Source organism: Carlito syrichta, unplaced genomic scaffold, assembly GCF_000164805.1.
Source record: "Carlito syrichta isolate Samal-C Ts95f unplaced genomic scaffold, Tarsius_syrichta-2.0.1 Scaffold113813, whole genome shotgun sequence".
Taxonomy (NCBI): Eukaryota; Metazoa; Chordata; class Mammalia; order Primates; family Tarsiidae; genus Carlito; species Carlito syrichta.
The window spans coordinates 351,961-373,517 of record NW_007057909.1 but is presented as its reverse complement, the minus strand read 5'-3'; the positions used below and the strand labels follow the sequence as shown (position 1 = coordinate 373,517).

The following is a 21,557-nucleotide window of genomic DNA, read 5'->3' as shown; positions in this document are numbered from 1 at the left end:
ATTTTTTTTTTAAAAATGAAATTTGTTTTCAAAAGCTGTTGTAAGAGTAGTTTATACGTTCTTAGTTTTGATTCTCCAAAGAGACCCTGAAGTGGCTGGTGTGTGTCAGGTACTATCTGCTGGGCACTTTGACAAATATTTTCTTATTTAAGTTGTCTAGTTTAACTGGATTCATGAACAATTGCTTCTCCAAACGTTAAGAAAAGAACGAATGAAGGAAAGAAACAAAAAATCCTAAGGACACTGCCGCACTAATGTTTACACAGGAGAGTAGATACCTGGTGGTCCAGAAAGGCCCCCAGAGCGCTTTTTGTGTTCTGGGCATGAAAATAAAAGTGTAACCACTGCTGGCCTCCTCTGGTAAAGCAAGCTCTGATATTCCCCATTATCAATCGCCATCGGGCACCTAATATCGACTTAAATCACTGTTTCCCAGAGATGGTCTAGTTTTGAAAGTAAACACTGCAATTTCAGTAAAATGCCAATCTGCTTTAGGGTTAAGTGGCCACAGCTATATAATTCATTTCCTGTCCTATTGATGTGATAGACGGTGGAAGTCTGCTTATCCCAAATCAAGACTTAATCATGGTATCAGTCACTGCAGTTTCAGAAATTTTTATTGATATAGCAATAAGGTGATTGTTATTATGGCCTTACATCTATATAATGCTCTGTTGTCTTCAAAATGCTTTTGTGCCAGGCATGGTGGCTCACACCTGTAATCCTAGCACTTTGGGAGGCAGAGGTAAGAGGACTGCTTGAGTCCAGGGGTTGGAGACCAGTCTGGGCAATATGGTAAGACCTCGTCTCTACGATAAATAAAAAAATTATCCGGGTGTGGTGGCACGCTCCTGTACTTCCAGTTACTTGGAAGGCTGAGGCGGAAGGATCACCTGAGCCCAGCAGGTTGAGGCTGCGGTGGCCGTGAGTATGCCACTGCACTCCAGCCCGGGCGACAGAGAGAGAGACTCGGACTAAAAAACAACAAGAAATAAATGAAAAGCAAAATGCATTTGCATATGCAACTCATTTTTTTTCTAGATTTACCTTTTTAAAAAATTTTAATTTTTTTTTTTTTTTTGAATTGAGTCTCACTCTGTCACCCAGGCTGGAGTGCTGAGGCACACTCATGGCCACTGCAGCCTTGGCCTGCTATACTCAGGGGATCCTTCTGCCTCAGCCTTCCAAGTCACTGGATCTATAGGCATACGCCACCATACCCGGCTAATTTTTTGATTTATTGTGGAGACGAGGTCTTGCCACATTACCCAGGCTGGTCTCAAACCCCTGGGCTCTGGCAATCCTCTCGCTTCCAGCTCCCAAAGTGCTGGGATGACAGGCATGAGCCACGACACCTGACAAAAAATTTTAATTTTATTATCCATAATAGCTGTACCCCTTGATTTTTCATAACAACCCTGTAAGGTACATGGGTCAGTATCACTGTCCCCATCTTGCAGCCAAGAAAGCGGGTCCTGGCAAGATCGAAGTTACGCAGCCATGGGCGTGGAGCTGGGAGAAAGTGGGCGTCCAGGCCAGGCAAGGCGCTTGCCCCAGCACACGGTGCTGCTGGTTCCTGGAAGCCGAGCAGCAGCTCCTACTCTTGGTGCGCCCAGAAAGCAACACATGCTCAATCAGGAAGTGCAACTTTCCTCTTGGAAATCAAAGGGCGATGGACAATGGCGAGACTCTCCGGCAGTTTCGTTCTTATTGCCATCTAGAGACTGTCTGATGCACCTGAAAGCGCACTCCATCAGGTCCCACTCAGTTTCCTTTCTGGAAACAAAACTTGCTGAAGACAAAATGCTAATGGAGCCATGTCATTGACAAAGGTGTGTGTCAGTGTGTCACTGACAAAGGTATGTGACTTCAGGAGTGATCAAAGAGTCATCCTGTAACCACAAATCAAGCATGATCCAGGTCCTTGAATTATTTCAGAAGTGAAACAGCATTTCACATGCCATCACATACTTTTATTTGACTTCCTTCATGTCGCCAATTACAATCTCTAATTATTTATGTATTTGTTTACTTGTTTATTATCTGACTCTCTCACAAGACTGTAGGTTCTGTTAGGGTCAGGCTTTTTCCTGGCTTAGTGTTCAATAGTATTTATCGAATGAATGCATGAACCTCTACTTCTACCTTTTTTCAGTCCAGTGATTCTTAAGGAGGACAATAGATTCCACTGATCAAAGATGGGGAAGGGGGAAATAGCAGGGAGGGACAGTGTTAAGTGTGAAAAGAAACAGTTAATACTACAAATAATTTCATACCTGAAAAACAAACACATAGACCTACCTATTATTCTGTAATTGAAGCTGCAGAAAGGAAGATGCCACAAAATCTTGGCTGGTATGGCATGAGTTGAAAAATTTAAAAAAAACAACAACACTACATTAAGCTTCAAAACAGTTCAACATATTTAAAAAGTTTTATTTGTTTGTCTGTTTGTTTATTTACTTATTTATTTATAGAGACGGGGTCTTGATATATTGCCAAGGCTGGTCTCAAACTCCTGGCTCAAGCAATCCTTTCAACTAGGCCTCCCAGAGTGCTGAGATTACAGGCATGAGCCACCACACCAAGCCTTTCTAAAGATTTAAAGAGCTCAGAAGACTTCCAAAGCACTAAGGGAAATCTTTATGCAAAATAAATCTGAGTACTGACTCAGTCAGAAAAAAAGCAATTCTGGCAGCATAAAAAAAGTGGAAACAAAACAAAATGAAATACAACATCACATCTAACACAAAAAGAGATAGGGAAACAAGATTAATAAACAATGGAGGAACCACTCTTATTCAACATCATTCTAGAAGTCTTAGCCAGAGCAATCAAGAAGAGAAATAAATAAAATGCATCCAAATCAGCAAGAAAAAAGTCAAACTATCTCTGTTCACTGATGGCATAACTGTATACCTAGAAAACCCTAAAAACTCCTCCAAGAGACTCTCAGACCTGATATATGGGTTCAATAATGCTTCAGGACACAAAATCAATGTACAACAATCTGTACAACAATCAGTAGTGCAAATGGTGCTCAAGTCGAGAACCAAATCAAGAGCTCCATCCCATTTACAATAGCCACAATAAATAAATGAATAAAATACCTAAGAATACACCTAACAAGGATATAGGAGAACTACAAAACACTGATGAAAGAAATCACAGTTGACACAAATAAATGGAAGAATATCCCACGCTCATGGATCAGAAGAATCAATATTGTTAAAATGACCATACTGCCTGAAGCACAGACCCAGTGCAATCCCTATCAAAAAACCAACAAAACTTTTTTCACAGAACTAGAAAAAGAATCCTAGCTGGGCTCAATGGCTCATGCCTGTAATTCCAGCACTTTGGTAGGCAGAGATGGAAGGTTCGCTTGAGCCTAGGAGTTCGAGACCAGCCTGGGCAACGAAGTGAGACCTTGTCTCCACAAAAAATAAAAATAAAAATAAAATAAAAGCCAGGCATGGCGGTACACGCCTGTAGTCCCAGCGACTTGGGAGGCTGAGCTGGAAGGATCACCAGAGCATAAGGAGATTGAGGCTGTGGTAGGTCATGATTGTATCCCTGCACGGGGGGAGGGGGAAGAAAGGAAATCCTAAAGTGTGTATGAAACCAAAAAAAAAAAAAAAAAGCCTGAATAATCAAAGCAATTCTAAGGAAAAAGAACAAATGCAGAGGCATCACGCTACCTAACTTCAAATTATACTACATGGCTCTAGTAACTAAAATGGCATGGTACTGGTACAAGAATAAACAGATCAATGGAACAGAAGAGAGAACACAGAAATAAAGCCACATACTACAATCAACTGATCTTGAATAAAGTCAACAAAAATACACAATAGGGAAAAGATACCCTATTCAATAAATAATGCTGGGAAAATTGGCTAGCCATATGCAGAAGAATGAGACTGGACCCCTACCTCTCACCATATACAAAAACGAAGTCAAGGTGGATCAAAAACTTAAATGTAGGACCTGAGACTATCAAAATCCTGGAAGAAAACATAGGAAGAAAAACTCTTCTGGACATTGGCCAAGGCAAATAATTTATAATAAAGATCCTAAACATAAACAAATGAAACTTTTAAACTAAAAAGCTTTTTGCACAGCAATATAAGTAATACACAAAGTGAACAGAAAACCAACAGAAAGGGAGAAAATATTTGTAAATTATGCATTGAATGACTAATATTCACAATCCACAAGGAATTCAAATAACTCAACAAGGGAAAAACAGACAACTCCATCAAAAAGTGGGCCCTTCTCAGAACAGATGCTTCTCAAAAACAGACATACAAGTGTCCATCAAATATACAAAAAAAAGAGATTAACATCACTAATCATCACAGATATGTAAATTAAAACCACAATGAGATGTTACCTTACACTAGTAATGGCTATTTTAAAAAAGTCAAAGAACAATGGATGTTGGAATGGATGTGGAAAAATGAGAATGCTCATCCACTGTTGTGAGATTGTAAACTAGTTCTACCTCTGTGGACGACAGCATGCAGATAAAAACAGAACTACCATCTGACCCAGCAACCCCACTAATAGGTATCTCTCCAAAGGAAAAAAAAATTACATCAAAAAGTTACCTGCACTAGTATGTTCATCGCAGCACTATTTACAATAGTAGATATGGAACCAATCCAAGTGCTCATTAATGACTAACTGAATAAAGAAAATATGGCATATATATACCATAGAATACTATACAACCATAAAAAAGAACAAAATCATGATCCTTGCAGCAACATGGGTGGAGCTGAAGAACATCATCCTAAGTGAACTAACTTAGAAACAGAAAACCAAATGCCACATGCTTCATTCCATGTAGGAGCGAAATGGTCATAAATATAGAAGTGATTGACACTAGGAACACCAAAAGGAAGGAGGTAAGGAAGAAAGTTGGGGTTCAGAAGTTACCTACTGGGGACAATGTTCACTATCTTGGAAATGGAGTCACCTGATGCCCAATTCCCACTAGTATACAATATACCCAAGTAACAGACATGCACTAGTAGTTCTGATTTTAAAAAAAATCTTTAAAAAATGGTGGAGGAGATAAACAGGTGGCTAAGAAAGCCAATTTTCTCCCTTTAACTCTGCCAGGAGCCCACAGAAGTAAAACAAAACAAAACAAAATCCCAAACTTCATTTGCCATTAATATTAGCCACTACGTCAAGTTACCCTTTATTTCTTTTTCTAGAAAACATGTTCTAGTTTTCTAAAGCTGCTATGAATAACTTTGAGGTTAAATAATTAGAAGGTCTTCTGAGAGGAGACAGAGCGCACCTCACTCTTCTTGAGAGCTTACATGTTAGTGCAGCATCAGCTGCCACATTCAAAGAGGATGAACCATCCAGGAAAGTGTTCTCCACCATAAGGAAGTGTCCCCTAGTTTAAACAGACATGTACAGCGGGCCCAGTGATCCACAGGGTGAAAGAGAAAGCCACACGTTCGTTTTTATGAATGGCTGTGCTGCCACCTGGGTCTCTCCCACATCTCCAACAGCCTGGTCATTCCATCTGGATATTCTGCCATGTCTTCAACTCAAGTGGTCCCCGAGGACCCAGGTGAGCCCAGTGTGCAGCCAGGGCTTAGGAAGCTCTCCCACACAATGACACTGTGCATCTCAGAAGTTACCATGCTCCCCCTGGCAGGCCCATGGACAATTTTCAGGCCAAAGCCCTTGCCCTACAGTTCTGAGTTCAGCCATTTAGTCTCTCAAAAGGTTGCAGCTATCTCCAGAGACTCTCCCAGGACCTGACATTTTCTCTGCTCACCAAAGCCCCCTTATAGGAAAATAATATATTCTTAAATTACAGAGGTGGTTTGAGAAAATCTCTCCACTTAGCCCAGAAAAAAATGCCCTTCTGGAAAATCATTCACCTACATTTAAATACATAAACATTAAATAATTCATTCCCTAAATCACAATCAGTATGCCTTTCAAATCTCTTCTTTTTCTTCCTGAATTTTCTAGAGGTACCGTTTACTATTATGTGCCTGACCCAAAACATTATTTAGAATTTACCTTGTAAACTATAATTGCTATCATTATTATCTATTAAGGGTAAAAAGACCCACAGCTCAGAGAGTTTAGGAACTTGGCCAGTCACAGTAAATGAGTGGGTAAGTCCAGGCAAAACCCCACTCTGTATGACTCAAGGCCGGGCTCACGGCCTTAACGACATGCCTACTTCTCTTCCCTAAATGGCATCACATTCTCTCTGGCAAGAACATTCAGAGACACAACAGTTTTCTTCACCTCTACAGCCCCAACTTCTTTTTCTCTTTTATTTTCAGTTGACTGAAAATAATTGTACACACTTATGGGATACAGAGTGATGTTTCAATACACGCATGCGATATATAATGATCAAATCAGGGTTGTGAGCCTGTCCCTCACCTCAAACATGCATCATTTCTTTGTGTTGTGAACATTCCAAATCCTCTCTTCCAGCTTTCTGAAAATACACTTGCTGATAGCCGTATTCGCCCTACAGTTCGACTTATTCATCCCTCCTAGCTGTAATTTTACACCCGTTAAGCAAGCTCTCCCTATCCTCTCCACAGTTGCCAGTGACCTCTATTCTACTCTCTGTTCCTTTGAGCTCAATTTTTACAGCTCCCACGTGAGTGAGAATATGTGGCATTTCTCTTTCTGGGCCTGACTTACTTCAATTAACTTAACGTCCTTTAGGCTCATCTATGTTTCTGTGAATGACAGGATTTCATTCTTCTTTTTTTATGGCTGAATAGTATTTCATTATGTCTGTATACCACATTTTCTCTATCTGTTCACTTGTTGATGGACATTCATCTTTGCTACCATGAGTAGAGCTGCAGTAAATGTGGGGGCATCAAAAAGTATCATTTTGATGTACGAATTTCCTTTCCTTTGGATAAATACACAGCAGTGCGGCTGCTGTGTTTAGTTTTTTTTGATAAGCCTCCATGCTGTTTTCCATAGTGATTATACTTAAATTTACATTCTCACCAACAGGGTGCGAGAGTTCCCTTTTCACTGCATCCTTGCCAGCATTTGCTAGTTCTTGTCTTTTTGATGACAGTCATTCCAATCACGTGACAGTCATATCTCACCGTGATTTGATCTACATTTCCCTGATGATAGTGATGTTCAGCATTTTTTCATATACCGATTGGCTGTTTGTAGGCCTTCTTTTGAGAAAGGTCTATTCAGATCTTTCACCCATTTTTTGGGTACCAGTCTGGGTATGAGTCGCTTGTTGGGTGAATAGTTTGCAAATACTTTCTCCTTCTCAACAGCTTTTCTTTTTACTGTGTGGTTTCCTTTGCTGTGCAGAAGCTCTTTAGTCTGATACAGTCCCATTTGTCTATTTTTTGTTATCCATACTTTTGAAGTCTTACCCATACAATCTTTGCCTAAATCAATTCCAGAAATTTCCCCTATGTTTTCTTCTCATTGTTTTCTAATTTTGGGTCTTATGTTTAAGTCCTTATTCCATGTGGAGTTGATTTTTGTCTACGATGAGAGATAGGGATCTAGTGTCATTTTTCTGCAGAGATACCCAGTTTTCTCAGCGCCATTTATTGAAGAGGATGTCATTTCCCCAAGGTAAGTTTCTGGGCATTTTCTTCAAACACAAGTTGGGTGTAAACAATAGATTTATTTTGGAGTTCTCTAATCTGTTTGACTGGTCTATATGTGTTTTTATACCAAGTTGTTCTGTTACTATAGCTCTGTAGTACATTTTGAAGTCAGGCAGTGCAATGACTCCACCTTTGCTGTTTTTCTGTTGCTTTGGCTATTTGGAGTCGTTTGTGGTTCCATTTGAATTTTAGGATTTTTTTTTTTTAATTTCTGTGAAGAATGTCATTGATATTTTGATAGAGATTGCACTGAATTTGTAGATTGCTTTGGGTAGTATGGTCATTTTAACAATATGAGTTCTAATCCATGAGCATGGGATATCTTTCCATATTTTTATGTCTTCTTCAATTTCTTTATAGGTGTTTTAATTGTAGAGATCGTTCGAGATAAGTTTTGTTAAGATTTGTTCCTAGGTATTTAATTTCTTTTGGTGGCTACTGTAAAGGAGATTGCTTTCTTGCTTTCTTTTTTAAGCTCGTTTGTTTTTGGTATATAGGAATGGTGCTGATTTTTATAAACTGCTTTTGTATCCTGTCACTTTACTAAAGGTTTTTTTGGTGGAGTCTTTAGGTTTTTCTATATATAAGATCATGCTGTTTTCACAGAGAAACAATTTGACCTCCTCTTTTCCAATCTGGACACCCTTTATTTCATTCTCTTGACAAATTGCTCTGGTTAGGACTTCCAGTATCATGTTAAACAAGAGTGGTGAAAGTGGGCATCCACACCTTGCCCCAGTTCTTAGAAATAAAGCTTAAAGTTCTTCATCCAATATGATTTAGCTGTGACATTGTCATATATGGCCTTTATTATTTTGAGGTATGCTCCTTCTATACCTGATTTGTTGAAAGTTTTTATCATTAAGGGACACTGAATTTTATCAAATGCTTTCTCTGCATCTATTGAGATGACAATATGGCCTTTGTTCTTTATTCTGTTGATGTAATAACCGTATTTATTGATTTATGTTGTGCCATCCTTGCGTTCCTGGGATAAGTCCTCTTAATCATGATATATGGTATTTTTGATGTGTTGTTAAATTCAGTTTGCTAGTATCTTCTTGAGGATTTTTACATCTATGTTCATCAGGGATATCGGCCTATAGTTTCTGTGTTTTTGGTTTTTTTTTTTTTGAGTGGGTGTCTCACTCTGTCACCCAGACTGGAATGCAGTGGCATGCTCCCAGCCACTGCAGCCTCGATCTGCTGGGCTCTGGCGATCCTTCTGCCTTAGCCTTCCAAGTAGCTGGAACTACAGGCATGTGCTACCATGTCCGGCTAATTTTTGATTTATTGTAGAGATGAGGTCTCACCAAGTTGTTCGGGTGGATCTTGAACCCGTGGGTTCAGGCAATCAGTCCACTCTCCTCGGCCTCCCAGAGTGCTCCCAGGTTGAGCCACTGAGCCTGGCCTGTTTTTTGTTTTTAATGCTCTTGCCTGGTTTGTTATCAGGGTAATGTTGGTCTCATAAAATGAGTTAGAAAAAAATTCCCTCTCCTTCAATTTTCTTGGAATAGTTTAAGAAATGGTATTAGTTCTTCTTTAAAAGCTTGGTAGAATCCAGCAGTGAAGCCATTCAGTTCCAAGCTTTTCTTTCCTGGAAGACTTTTTATTATTAACTTAATCTTGATACTAGTTATTGGTCTGTTTAGGTTTTCTATTTCTTCCTGGCTCAATCTTGGCAGGTCATTTGTGCCCAAGAACTTGTCCATTTCCTCCAGGTTTTCTAATTTGTTGACAACAGAGTTGTTAAAAATAGTCTCCAATGATTCTTTATATTTCTGTGGTATCAACTGCAACGCCTCTTCCTCTTTCTTTTCTGATTTTATTTGGATTTTGTCTCGTTTCCCCCTTAGGCTAGCTAAAGGCTTTGCCAGTTTTATCTTTTCAAAATAATCTGTTTTTCATTTTGTTGATTTCTGTCTCAATTTAATTCATTTCTGCTCTGTTCTTTTACTAATTTTGGGTCTGGTTTCTTGTCTTTCTAGTTCTTTAAATTATACTACTAGGTTGTTTATTTGAAATTTTTCTTTTTTATGTGTGAATCTATTGCTATAAACTTCCTTCTTTGTACTACTTTTCCTGTATCCCATAGCTTTTGATTTTACCCTCATCTTTTAAGGGTCAGCTCAAATGTAACCTCTTCCAGAATCCTGAACTACCATAAAAAGCTTAATGGCACTAGATAGTCTCTACCTTGTATTAGAACTACCATTTCTCTTCCTTCCCAGACTATATATATACTTCCACAGGGAAAGAGCTGTATTGTCTTCACGCCTTCCAGTGCCAGTGCTTGGCACATTCTGGGTACTCAGTACACATCTACAAAAATAATTAATGGTGTAAGTCAGGAGGATTATTTTTCAGTATCTTTGTATATCTGGTTTTCAGTAAACCAAAAAAACCACAGGTTTTCCCACACTGGGAAGCCAAATAAAAGCACATTTTTGAAATTTCAAAGAAAAAAAAAAACCCTATATGATGGCTTGAAAAATTATCTTGACAGTTTTTGAAAAAGTTGTCTGTAGAATAATAATTTACATATTCTTACAAGCCATACAGGAGAAGTAATGACAGAAGTTATATCTGGATAATACAAATGAAAATTTTATCATTACTTTCTAATAGCTTTTTAATTGATAAACAAAAATTGTATATATTTATCCCGTGCAGCATGTTGATTTGATATATTTATACAGCCGGACCTCCGTATTCGAGAGTTCTGCATCTGCAACTTCAACCTATCTGAGTTTGAAACTATTCAGGGAAAAAACCCAGCATGATAAAAAATAATTCAACAATAAAAAATAGTACAAATAAAAATACAGCATAATAACCATTTAAGTTGTATTAGGTATTATAAGTAATCTAGGAATCATTTAAAGTACACAAGAGAATGTTCATAGGTTACATGCAAATATTATGCCATTTTACAAGTATGGAAGGGATTTGAGTATTTGTGGGGTCTGGCTAGGTTGGGATGACTGTACGCTGCAAAATGGCTAAACTGCCATCAGCATAACACACATCACTTCATTATATGCATACATATAATGTTTTTGTCGTGAGAATATTTAAAACCCACTTTTAGCAATTTTCAAGAATACAGTACATTATTAACTACAGTCACCATGTTGTACAATAGATCTCTTGAACTTACTCCTATCTAACTGATCTAATGGTTTTCACAGTTTAGAGCTTAAAAGAGTGGAAAGCTTATGTTAATTACTTTAAGAAGTAGATAAAAATACAATACTGTGTAGTTATATAATACGGATTCCAGGTGTAGAAGGAAGGATTATTATTACATTAATATTAATGTAATATATTAATATTATATATTATTGTCTCTGCATTCACATGGAGAAACAGAGATAGAGTGGGGTATCTGGGACACTACAGTAAATCGGCAGGGCTGGCCAGGATTCCAGTAAGACAAACTGGTGCTCCCACAAGACACAGTGCTACTGTTGGCTGTTTTCTACACAGAAAACAGCTTTAGTTATTCATTTGTCCCTCCATCTCCTTCTATGACATTGACAATTAAAAGTACTTAGATTCAAGGAGCTGAGGGTTGGTTCTTTAACAATTACTCACACATCCTTGAATGCAAGAAGCACAACAAGGATTTCCTCTGCTTCCCCTTCCACACCCTGGCAGTCAAGTGACTTAGCCAGAGAGCCTGAGTCAGTGGCACTGCTGAGGTAAAAAAAAAAAAAAATCACACATAATGCTCTTGGTCAGCACTAGATGATTCATATACAATGTTTTAGAAAGGATTTGGAGCTGGGCTCGGTGGCTCAGCCTGTAATCCCGCGCCTTTGGGAGGCTGAGGTGAGTGGATTGCCTGAGCCCGCGGGTTCGAGACCCGCCTGGGCAGCGAGACCTCATCTCTACAATAAATCAAAAAAATCAGCCGGGCGTGGTAGCGCATGCCTGTAATTCCGGCTACTTGGAAGGCTGAGGTGGAAGGATCGCTGGAGCCCAGCAGGTCGAGGCTGCAGTGGCCGGGAGTGGCCATTGCACTCCAGTCTGGGCGACAGAGTGAGACTCCAACTCAAAAACAAAAAAACAAAAAAAAAACCAGAAAGGATTTGGTAAAACTGATAAAATAGGGCCGCCCAAACAAAACAAGGCAGAAAAAAAAAATACCCCTAAGAAAATCAAGGATGACAGCCTAGGGGAAGCTTTAATATCAAGACACTCAAATAGCTATCTTCCTGTGAGATTAAAAAACCACTGTAAAGTCATCGAATAATATATGAATAACGCTGCTGATAGGAAAATATTTCCCAAGCAGGTCTGAGTCATCCAGTAGTGCACTTTCATGATGGCAGACTGCGTCGTGTGCTAAGAAGTCTTTACTCTTTCCACTCCTGTCTGTCCTCTCCTGCCACAGAGGTTCAAGAAAAGTCGGAGAAATGCATAAAAAGCTTACATATACTCATGTAGCAAATCTTCAAAATGCCCCTTGAATAAAAAATAAAATAAAATACTTATACAGTTGTATTTGTGCATAACTGCTACAAACATTTCTTGCACAAATTTTCAGCTAGTCAGTGATCACACCCCTAGGATATGTGGTTTAATTTCATGGGTGCCCCTCCTTACTCTAGCCACCTACTTCTGGGGCATGCTTTCACTGATTCTTTCTGTTGCTGTTTATGCATTCAACAAGCACTGATGGGCACCTTACCTCTGTGCCAGGGATGCAAAGACAGTTCTTTAATTGTCCTTGAGGAGTTCTTGCCTGGTAACCAGGAGGGTATATGGAAAACTTCCTTGTCCCTTTCTTCCAAGCTATGAGTAGCACCTCTCCTACCTGCTCCTCCAGGAGCACCCCGACTGGCCCAGGGGCACATTCCCCTGTGTCCTTGCCCCAGAGCACAAGCTCTGTGGGAGCAGGAGCCAATTCTTCACTCGGCTCTATATTCCCAGTGCCCAGAACATCTGTTGAACTGCATACACGCAGCAGGATCGAACAAACTAATATTTATCAAATGCTCGTTATATGCTGGTCACTGCAGACATTATTTCATGTCCTCTAGGCAGGGACCCAGTTAGGTAGACACCTAACCCCTATTTTTTAGATAAGATCAGCTTAAGTTAGGATGGGACAAGTAGAGGGGCAGGACTGGGCCTCCTGGGGAAGAGACCACAGAGTCTCTTTTGTGAGGCAAGGAAAAGAAAGCTTCTTGGCAGAGGAGAAAGTGGTGCTTGAAAGGCTTCACAGGAGCTCACAGATGACGGAAGCCAGGGCTCGGGTTAACACAAATTGACATGCCTTAGTTTGTTACTCTCAAATGACTATATATTCTTTGACTAATGGGGTATTTAGTGTCTTCACCTAAACGGATAGCAAGGGTGGCGTCTGGCTTGATAGTTTCTGTTGGCATCAAGCCTTCATCAACAAGTATCTATTGAGGCTCTCAGCGTGCCAGGCACTGTACTGTTTTTGTGTTGGTCATCTGCTAGCGTATCAGCCCAAGGCTGGAGCCTCCTTGAAGGAGGAAGTCTATGTTATAGCAAATGTGTACAAAATGCAGGAGTAATGCTTATGGGTATTCACGTGCTATTCAGAAGGGTTATATAATGATTCCAGGGGCCTGATTTCATGAATTGATGGGAATAAATGAATTAACATATTAATTGTTCATGTTTCTAAAAGTATGAATAGTTGTTCTTTAAAGTAAGCTAAAAAAAGCTTCTTTTTTTTTTTTTGAGTTGGAGTCTCACTCTGTCACCCAGACTGGAGTGCAGTGGCCGCTTCCGGCCACCACAGCCGCGACCTGCTGGGCTCCAGCGATCCTTCCATCTCAGCCTTCCAAGTAGCTGGAATTACAGACATGCGCTACTACGCCCAGCTGATTTTTTGATTTATTGTAGAGATGAGGTCTCGCTGCCCAGGCGGGTCTCGAACCCGCGGGCTCAGGCAATCCACTCACCTCAGCCTCCCAAAGGCGCGGGATTACAGGCTGAGCCACCGAGCCTAGCTAAACAAGCTTCTTAAGATTGGACTGGTCACTCATTTATTTAGCAAGTTCCTTCTTTGAGTTAAGGTGCCTAACAAGTACCAGGTCTCATTCAGAGACCTATTAATTTAGCAGACTTGGGTGACTTCACTCTGGTCTCTATTTCCTAAAAACTCTGATAAAAGCTGAGGAGCTGTACTGGCATCAATGTAGCAGTGGTGTCTTCTATGGAGCACTCTACCAGGCACGGGGCTGAATGGTCACCTACTTCTAATTTAATCTCCATGACAATTTCATGTGAATTAGTGAGTCTAATCAGATACACGATTTTGTCATTGCTATATAACTGGTATGCAATCTTGCAATGGGAGATGGCCATGGTTTGCAGCTTAAAATTTAAAAAAAATTGTCAAATCAAACAGACAAGCCAGTCATAAGCAAACAATACCCGACTCAGGTACCTGTTTTGTGGGATGGGTATTGTGGTATTGTGCTGTCTACCGGTTTTCTACTCCAGACACATCTAGAGTTGCACCTAAAAATCCTAAGAGAAGTCTGCTTTAGTAGTGCAGGGCTTTGCATTTGACCAAACTCTTTCCCCATATGTTGCCTCATTGGATTCTGATGATAATTCCATGAAGCAGGCAAGACAGGCATGGACTATCTTCCTCAACATGAGGAAGAAGACACGAAAAGATCTGGCACTGACGAGTCCTAAGCCCATTCTAAATTTCTACCCTATTTCGACCACCATATGTTTCAGCCTCCTTACTTAATGTTTCCCAGGTTCATTTCCCTTAACTGTACAATGGGAACAGGTTGTGTTAATTTTGCAGCATCCTTCTCGCTCTTAAAAACAGGGCAGGAGGATCGCTTGAACCCAGGAGTTGGAGGCTGCTGTGAGCTATTATCACACCACTCACTCCAGCCTAGGTGGCAGGCAGGGTGAGACTGTCTCTTAAAACAAACAAACAAACTCCAAAAGCCAGGTTTTATTACATTATTTTAACTTAAAGATAAAAAAGAAATGAATCTTGGCGAGCCTGAAGAACCTAGTCTTAATAAACAGTCAAGTGGGGGCAGGGATCACAAACGAGAAACTCCTACATACTTAATTTTATAGCTTTGATCTAATCTCTCTGGGCCTCACATCTGAAATCAGGCAGCAAAATGTTTCTGTGAGGCTCAGGGATGGTGACTTGGGATTCTGAACTGCTGGGTTCTTTGGAGACGCTGCCTGAAGCGCTGCTCAAGCACAAGGGGGCTTTGCCTGACGGTAATTTAGGTCAAACGTCCCTGAATTTTGATGAGGCAGCTGGAGTTTCTTGAAGATATTCCTCAGCTGGATTCAGAATAATTCTTTCTACTCTTCTCTTTGTATTTCTCCTATTTGTGGGGACTTATCATGAGTGTCTGTTTCTGCCTCAGCGGAAGCCATCATCCTTCAGACCCCTTAATTCACAGTTGTGGAAATGACTTCTGAGGCAAATAGAGACCTCTGCTTCCCTTGCCATGGGGCATGAGCAACCCAGACTTGAGAGATTCAAGACAACCTCGTTTTCATGCAAATAGATCTATCAGTGCAACAGAAGGAAATAAAAAAAAAACACGTAGGTGCCAAAAAACAGAATTATTATCTCTGCACACAGAGCATTAGCTGATGTTTAACAATGTCTTCCAAGAACTCCATTCTAAACATTATCAGTTTTCCAAATATGAGAGCATGTGAGCCAAGCTAGCTATAGGGCATCTCATATTGCGAGTCCCTTATAGAGTCATGAAAAGACTGTGCTCCTGATGACTCACCAGGGGACAAGCCAACCCTGAATCTGATGTCCTGCTATGAACCAACCATGAGAAACACCCTGATTTTAGTAAGGAGGATTTCTAATTACAATTATGGGCTTTTTTGGGGGAAGAGGGGTGAGCACTCTATCCTTAGTTGACCACAGTTGCTGTGGGCCAAGTCTCTAAGCACTTGTTTTAGCAGCTGGATCACTAAATAAATTTAGTCTTTTTCTTCTGGGTCTTTGATGAAGAGCTGGTTAGAATTTATGCAAGGCATGAGAGATATGCTTGGCACTGAGTCAGACAGTATATTTTATGGGTTTCTGTATCCCCTGGAGATAAAATTACAGAAGGGGTGGAGTGAGATAAGGGGGCCTCTTGGCCCCCAGGACTCTGGTGTCTTTTGCTCTGATAGACTATTTTTAGGATTCTTAATGAATGAGAGGCTCTCTGAACAGGTATAAACCTTGCCTGTCTAGATAGGTCAGCACTACTCTGTCAGTCTCCATAATTAGGGGATATGAAATCTTTCAGAATCACTTAATCCATGATTGCATTTGGTCTGGAGGTTTTGCACGGTCCTCTGAGGGGTGCCGAAAGAGAATCTCTGTTCTTGTCACAGTGCTTCCCTGATGGGGAATATTGCTACCCACAGAGAGGCAGCAATATAGTACTCTTACGCTACAGATCTGCAGCTTGATAGGTTAGGGATTTTAAAACATACATTCTAGTACAATGCATGGAATGGTAAGAGAACACGGATGGGATAAACCTTTGGCTTACACATGCTATTACTGTTGTGGCCACAGTTATCTTTGGGAGAACTGTTCATGTCAAAGTCTTATTTTAACTTTTCTCTATTACTTTATGATCTATGAGGCCATTTGGGGTCTAAGCACACAGCTCCCATTTATAACACTATTTCAATAGAGAATAAGCTCTGAAAAAACACTGTTTTGAATAAAGCTCACATTTCCCAGAAAATAGTCCCAGTGTGATTCAAATAGGCATGGCATTGTGTACTAAGAGGCCCCTGAATCCTGTGACACCAGGAGCTAAGCACACAGGGAGACTCCTGCATTTGGATGCACCAGCAGAGACCACATTCGAGGCTACAGCTCTGGGGACCTCCCTACTGGGGATCTCCCAATTATCCCCCTGGATGGTGACACTTTGATGCTGGCGTTTCTAGGCCTCAATTTGTCTCTGGCCAGGTGGGAGCTCACTGACTTCCTAAGCTGGGCACACTCAGTGGACAGGGTACAGGCCAGCACACTGTTGTTCCAGAACAGGGTGCTACCCTGTCAGCCTGAGGCGCAGCCCTGTGGAGCCCTGGAGGACACCCGGTGTGATAACCCTCCTCTGCTAACAGTCCTCCCCAGGGAGTGTCTCCTGGAAACATGATCCTCACCCGAGAGCACAGGGTGTGGGCTTGGTCACACGGAACCCAGTCAGAATCCCAAGCAGCTGAGGACCCAGGGCCAACGAGCATCTCAGAAGCACAGTCCGCTGGCTGGCATGCCGCCAGCAACTGGAGTATCTGCCTCATTTTGAGACCATTAAATGAGAAACAGTAGGGCAGGGCATCTCATAAGGCAAACGCTTTCTAACTATTAACCACCACTATCACCACCAGCATCTTCAGAAGAGAGGTGTTCCAATGTGGAGAAAAGGGATTTTTCAAAGAACTGAAATCCCACCCCACACCACACGGAGCACAGGTTCTCGAGCCACACGGACCTCCAACTGATCCCAGCTCAAACGCTTACCAGCAGTGTGATCTTGGGCAAGTCACTCTACCCCTTTCAGCCTCAGTCTCGTCTTATAAAAAGTGGGCACCAACGCACAAACCTCACAGGATCGCCGTGAGGGTAGCACACGCCAATGCGTGAAGAGTGCCCAAATATGCCCGTCTGTTGCTGGTGCTTGGCATAACAGGCAGAGACCCCTGGCCACACACTCCAAACTCTGCCACTCAAATGCCCCTCGCAATCCTTGCCTCAGAGTTGGACAGACCATCAGCTCTGAGGACGGAGTCTCAAAGCCCGTACCTTTCCCGGCGTTTCTGGGAGGCAGAGGGGGTGCCTCTGCAGTGGGCGATGTGGGCGAGTCTGTGCTTGTGGAGACGAAGATCTGGTTGGTGAAGGCTCCATAGGAGAGCCGCTGTTTGTCCCTTGGCGTGCTGAATCCGGGCAGAGCCAGCTTGTCTTGCGGGGAGATGCTGGAGGAGTGGCAGAAGCTCTGCGGTCTGGGTGAACGCTCTTTCTTGATGGGGCTTGGCTGGCAGATGAAATGGACAGTGGGTAAGCTGATCATCAAGGGCTAGCCTTCAAGCTTACAGGGGACCTCTGCAGGGCGGGCTCAGGGGCTAATCGGGGTCCCTATGGTTCTCTGCACTTTACGGGGCCAGTTATGACGACAGCCTCATGGTGATGACACAGTACTACTTAACACACTAGGAAACCCTGGAAAGGGATCACAGCCGTATTCAGAAGCACAGGTAACAACACCCTCCCCACGCAGGGCATTTGCACCAACATTTGACTAGTACTTCCGCCTCTCTGTAACATGCCTCCTTGCATTTTCTTCCCTGCTCAACCCTTCAAAGCTGAAGCTCTCATTCTCCCCCTCTTTTCTCATTGTACATCCTCTTGGGAAATAAACTCATCCCCATCCATGGCTTTGACTGCCCCCTACATGCTGATGGCTCATCTGTAAATCCAATTCTGCCTCTTAGGTTCCAAACCGTTTTTAGTGTCTATGAGATGTCTCCGGTGCTGGCACAAACAGTGACGGCATTAGCATCCTGAGCTTCCCAAGTCGGAAACCTTAGTGTCATCTGGAGCCCCAAGTTCCTGCAGACACCTCAGAAATGTCCCTTAAACCCAGCCTGTAGCAGAGCTCACCAGCACCCACTGCAGCACAAGCCTCCTGAATGGCCCTGACTCCGGCCCCCTTTCTGCCGCTCATTTTCCACAATGCAGCCAGAGCTGCTGGGAAACCTTGCTCCTCTGAAGTTAGCCTCTTGACTTCTGACTGCATGGACAGCAAACACAAGGCCCAACCTGGCCCACAGAGTCCTTCCTGATCCGTCCTGCGAGATTCCGAAGGACAGCTGCCTCTGTCTCCCCACCCAGCCAGGTGAACGCACCTCACGCCCGGGGCTGCTTCTCTCTCTCCAACACCCAGGCTCTGTCACGACCCCATGCCTTAGCATATGCTGTTCTGCCTCCCTGGAATGACGCATTCCTCCGCATTTCCCAACCTGGCAAGCTCCCACCTATCCTCAGAAATCCATTGCCAAGGTTACTTCCTTGATAAGGTCTTCACTGTTTCCCAAGGCAGAGGCAGCTGCGTGGTCCTTTGAAAACCTCTCAGGAATTTCCCCCAAACTCTCATAATGGTTATCACACTGTATTATAGTTTGTCTCCTATAGTGGCTAATGCTTTCAGGACTTCTTGGATCATTCCTTACACCCTGCCTGGCAGAGGAAACATCCAATACATATCCAGCAAATAAGTACATGAATGAACTTTCCAAGGTAGTTAAGAGTTACCTGCAAGAAAACCCAGCAAGAAGTGAGTTTAACCCCACAAATTGTCCTTATTGGCTATGAGACTTTAGACAACTTGCTACATTCTCTCTGTAAGTTTCTCTTCTGTAATGGGAATAACAGCAGTGTTCCTTACAGGCTTTTGGTAAAGGTGATCTGAGATGACAAAAATGAAGTGCTTAACTCTGCCTGATCCATACTGAAGTATAGTCATCTGTCACTTAATGATGGGGATACGTTCTGAGAAATATGTAGCTAGGTGATCTCATCCTTGTGTGAACATCAGAGTACACTTACGCAGACTTAGAGGGCAGAGCCTACCGCACACATGGGCTAGATGGTATAGTCTAGTGCTCTTAGTCTATAAGCCTGTATAGCATGTTACTGTACTGAATACTGTAGGCAACTGTAACACAGTGACTTGTAAGTGTATACCTAAACATATCTAAACACAGAAAAGGTACAGTAAAAGTAGAGTATAAAAGATAAAAAGTGGTACATCTAAATAGGGCACTTACCAAGATAAGAATGGAGCTCAGGACTGGAAGATGCTCTGGGTGAGTCAATGAGTGAATGGCCTACGACATTACTGTACATTTTTATTTATTTATTTATTTTTTAGAGACAGGGTTTTGCTCTGTCGCCTAGGCTGGAGTGCAGTGGTGTGATCATAGATCACTATAACCTCAAGCTCCTGGACTCAAGCAATCCTCCTGCCTCAGCCTCCTGGGTAGGTCAGATTATAGCTGTGTGCCACCACACTAAGCTAATAAAAAAAAAAATTATTTTTGTAGAGACAGGGTCTCATTATGTTGCCCAGACTGATCTTGAACTCCTGGCCTCTAGCAATCCTTCTGCCTTGGCCTCTCAAAGTGCTGGGATTATAGGCATGAGCCACTATGCCCAGACACTGCACACTTTTATACAAGTTAGCACAGTAGGTTTGTTTATACCAGCATCACCACAAATATGCAAGTGATGTATAGCACTACAATACTATGACAGCTATGGTGTCACTAGGTGACAGAAATTTTTCAGCTTCATCATAATCTTATGGGACCCCCATTGTATATGTGATCTGTTGTTGACCAGAATGTCATTATATAGCACATGATTATATTCAATCAGTAATAATTATTATTTATGAATGAGCTATTTTGAAGGTTAATTTTATGTGTCAACCTGGCCAGGCTATGGTATCTCAATGTTTGGTAAAACACCAGTCTAGCTGATGCTGTAAAGGCATTTCTAAAAAAATTATTATTAAGATATAACTACCACTCTCACAGGAGATTTTGAGTAAAGGGCTATTACCCTTCATAATGTGGGTGGGTCTTACCCAATCAGCCACAGGGCTTCTGAGAAAAGACTGAGGTTCCCCAAAGAGAAGGAAACGCTGGATCCAGCTGCCTTCAGCCTTGAGACTGCAGCTCGACCCCTGCTGCAATTTCTACCCTGGTAGCCTGCCTCATGCATTTGGGACTTGCCAGCCCTTCAGCTGCATGAGCCAATTCCTTAACAAAGAATTTCTCTCTCGTTCTCTTTCCCATTCTTACTGGTTTGGTTTCTCTGGAAAACTTTGACTCACACAGCTGTCAAGTGGTGCCTAACAGGGATTAAGACTGAACAACCAAAATGGTCCTGGTGGGCTGGATCACAAGACCAAAACCAACCAATCTTACAAAAGAGGATCTTGTCCACACACAGTTGAAAAACTGGGAGGAGTGCTAAGGCACCCGAGGACATCATCTGCACTCACTTTGTCATCCAGATCATCGTCACTTTCATCCATCTCCTCCTGTCGAAGGTTCCATTCATACTCTACGTGGACGTGGGGGTTGAATTTTCCAGATTTAGCCTGGGAAAGCTGGAAGGAACAGAATACGCACACCATTTTAATTTAAATGCCAAATATCCCAATATTACACAAACTCCAAGCAAGTCTCACCTTATTCCTAGTTTTACAGGAATTGCCAGTAGCTATGCTACAGGTACAACTCTGACTAGACACGCTGGACTGCTACACACGGGCTTAAGAGAAACAGCAAAGAACTGGAGGCAGAGCCTCCTTTCCTTTAATAACTTGATTTCTCCCCCAAATTAAAAGCTTTCTTAACGTTATTAAATGGGCCTCAAAACTAGAAATTCCCAGCTGGAAGGCAAAATCAGTCTGCAAAGCTTAAGAGCTTTTAAAGTCCCAGCTCCGATCTGATCTGTGGCCTCCTTTTCTTATTCATAAAATGGGGGCAGGGATAACTATCTCAAAGGAGTCTTTTAAGAACAGAAAACTACGACTGCTGGACCTGGAACCTGGCACTTAGCAGAAATGCAAGAGAAACACATTAATGTGAAGACCCAGAGTTAGTAAGTGAGAACTCGGGGGTCAGCAAAGGTGAGTGTGACAGAAGGGTAGGGAGGGGCTGGAAGAGCAGTGTGCTTCACATTCTGAAAACCATCACACTCTGAGCTTAACTTGCCCAGTTTTTGAAAGTGGCTTCCCACATAATTCTTTACTGTTAAGCTGCAGAGAAAATAAAAAGCACAACCTTAATATACAAGTCTGTCTGGGAATAATTCCTCTCAAA

At 41.9% G+C, this 21,557-nt stretch overlaps 1 protein-coding gene across 1 annotated transcript in view; it reads right to left on the bottom strand.

Moving 5' to 3' along the window:
- The window catches only part of ASAP1 (ArfGAP with SH3 domain, ankyrin repeat and PH domain 1), a 204,050-nt gene that overhangs the window by 31,731 nt on the left and 150,762 nt on the right, over window positions 1-21,557 (bottom strand). Inside the window, exons 22-23 of the mRNA XM_021719251.1 lie at window positions 20,732-20,839; window positions 17,470-17,698 (exon numbers count right to left, since the gene is read on the bottom strand). Of these exons, the coding sequence (XP_021574926.1) occupies window positions 17,470-17,698; window positions 20,732-20,839 (337 nt within the window). The remainder of the gene's footprint in view (window positions 1-17,469; window positions 17,699-20,731; window positions 20,840-21,557) is intronic.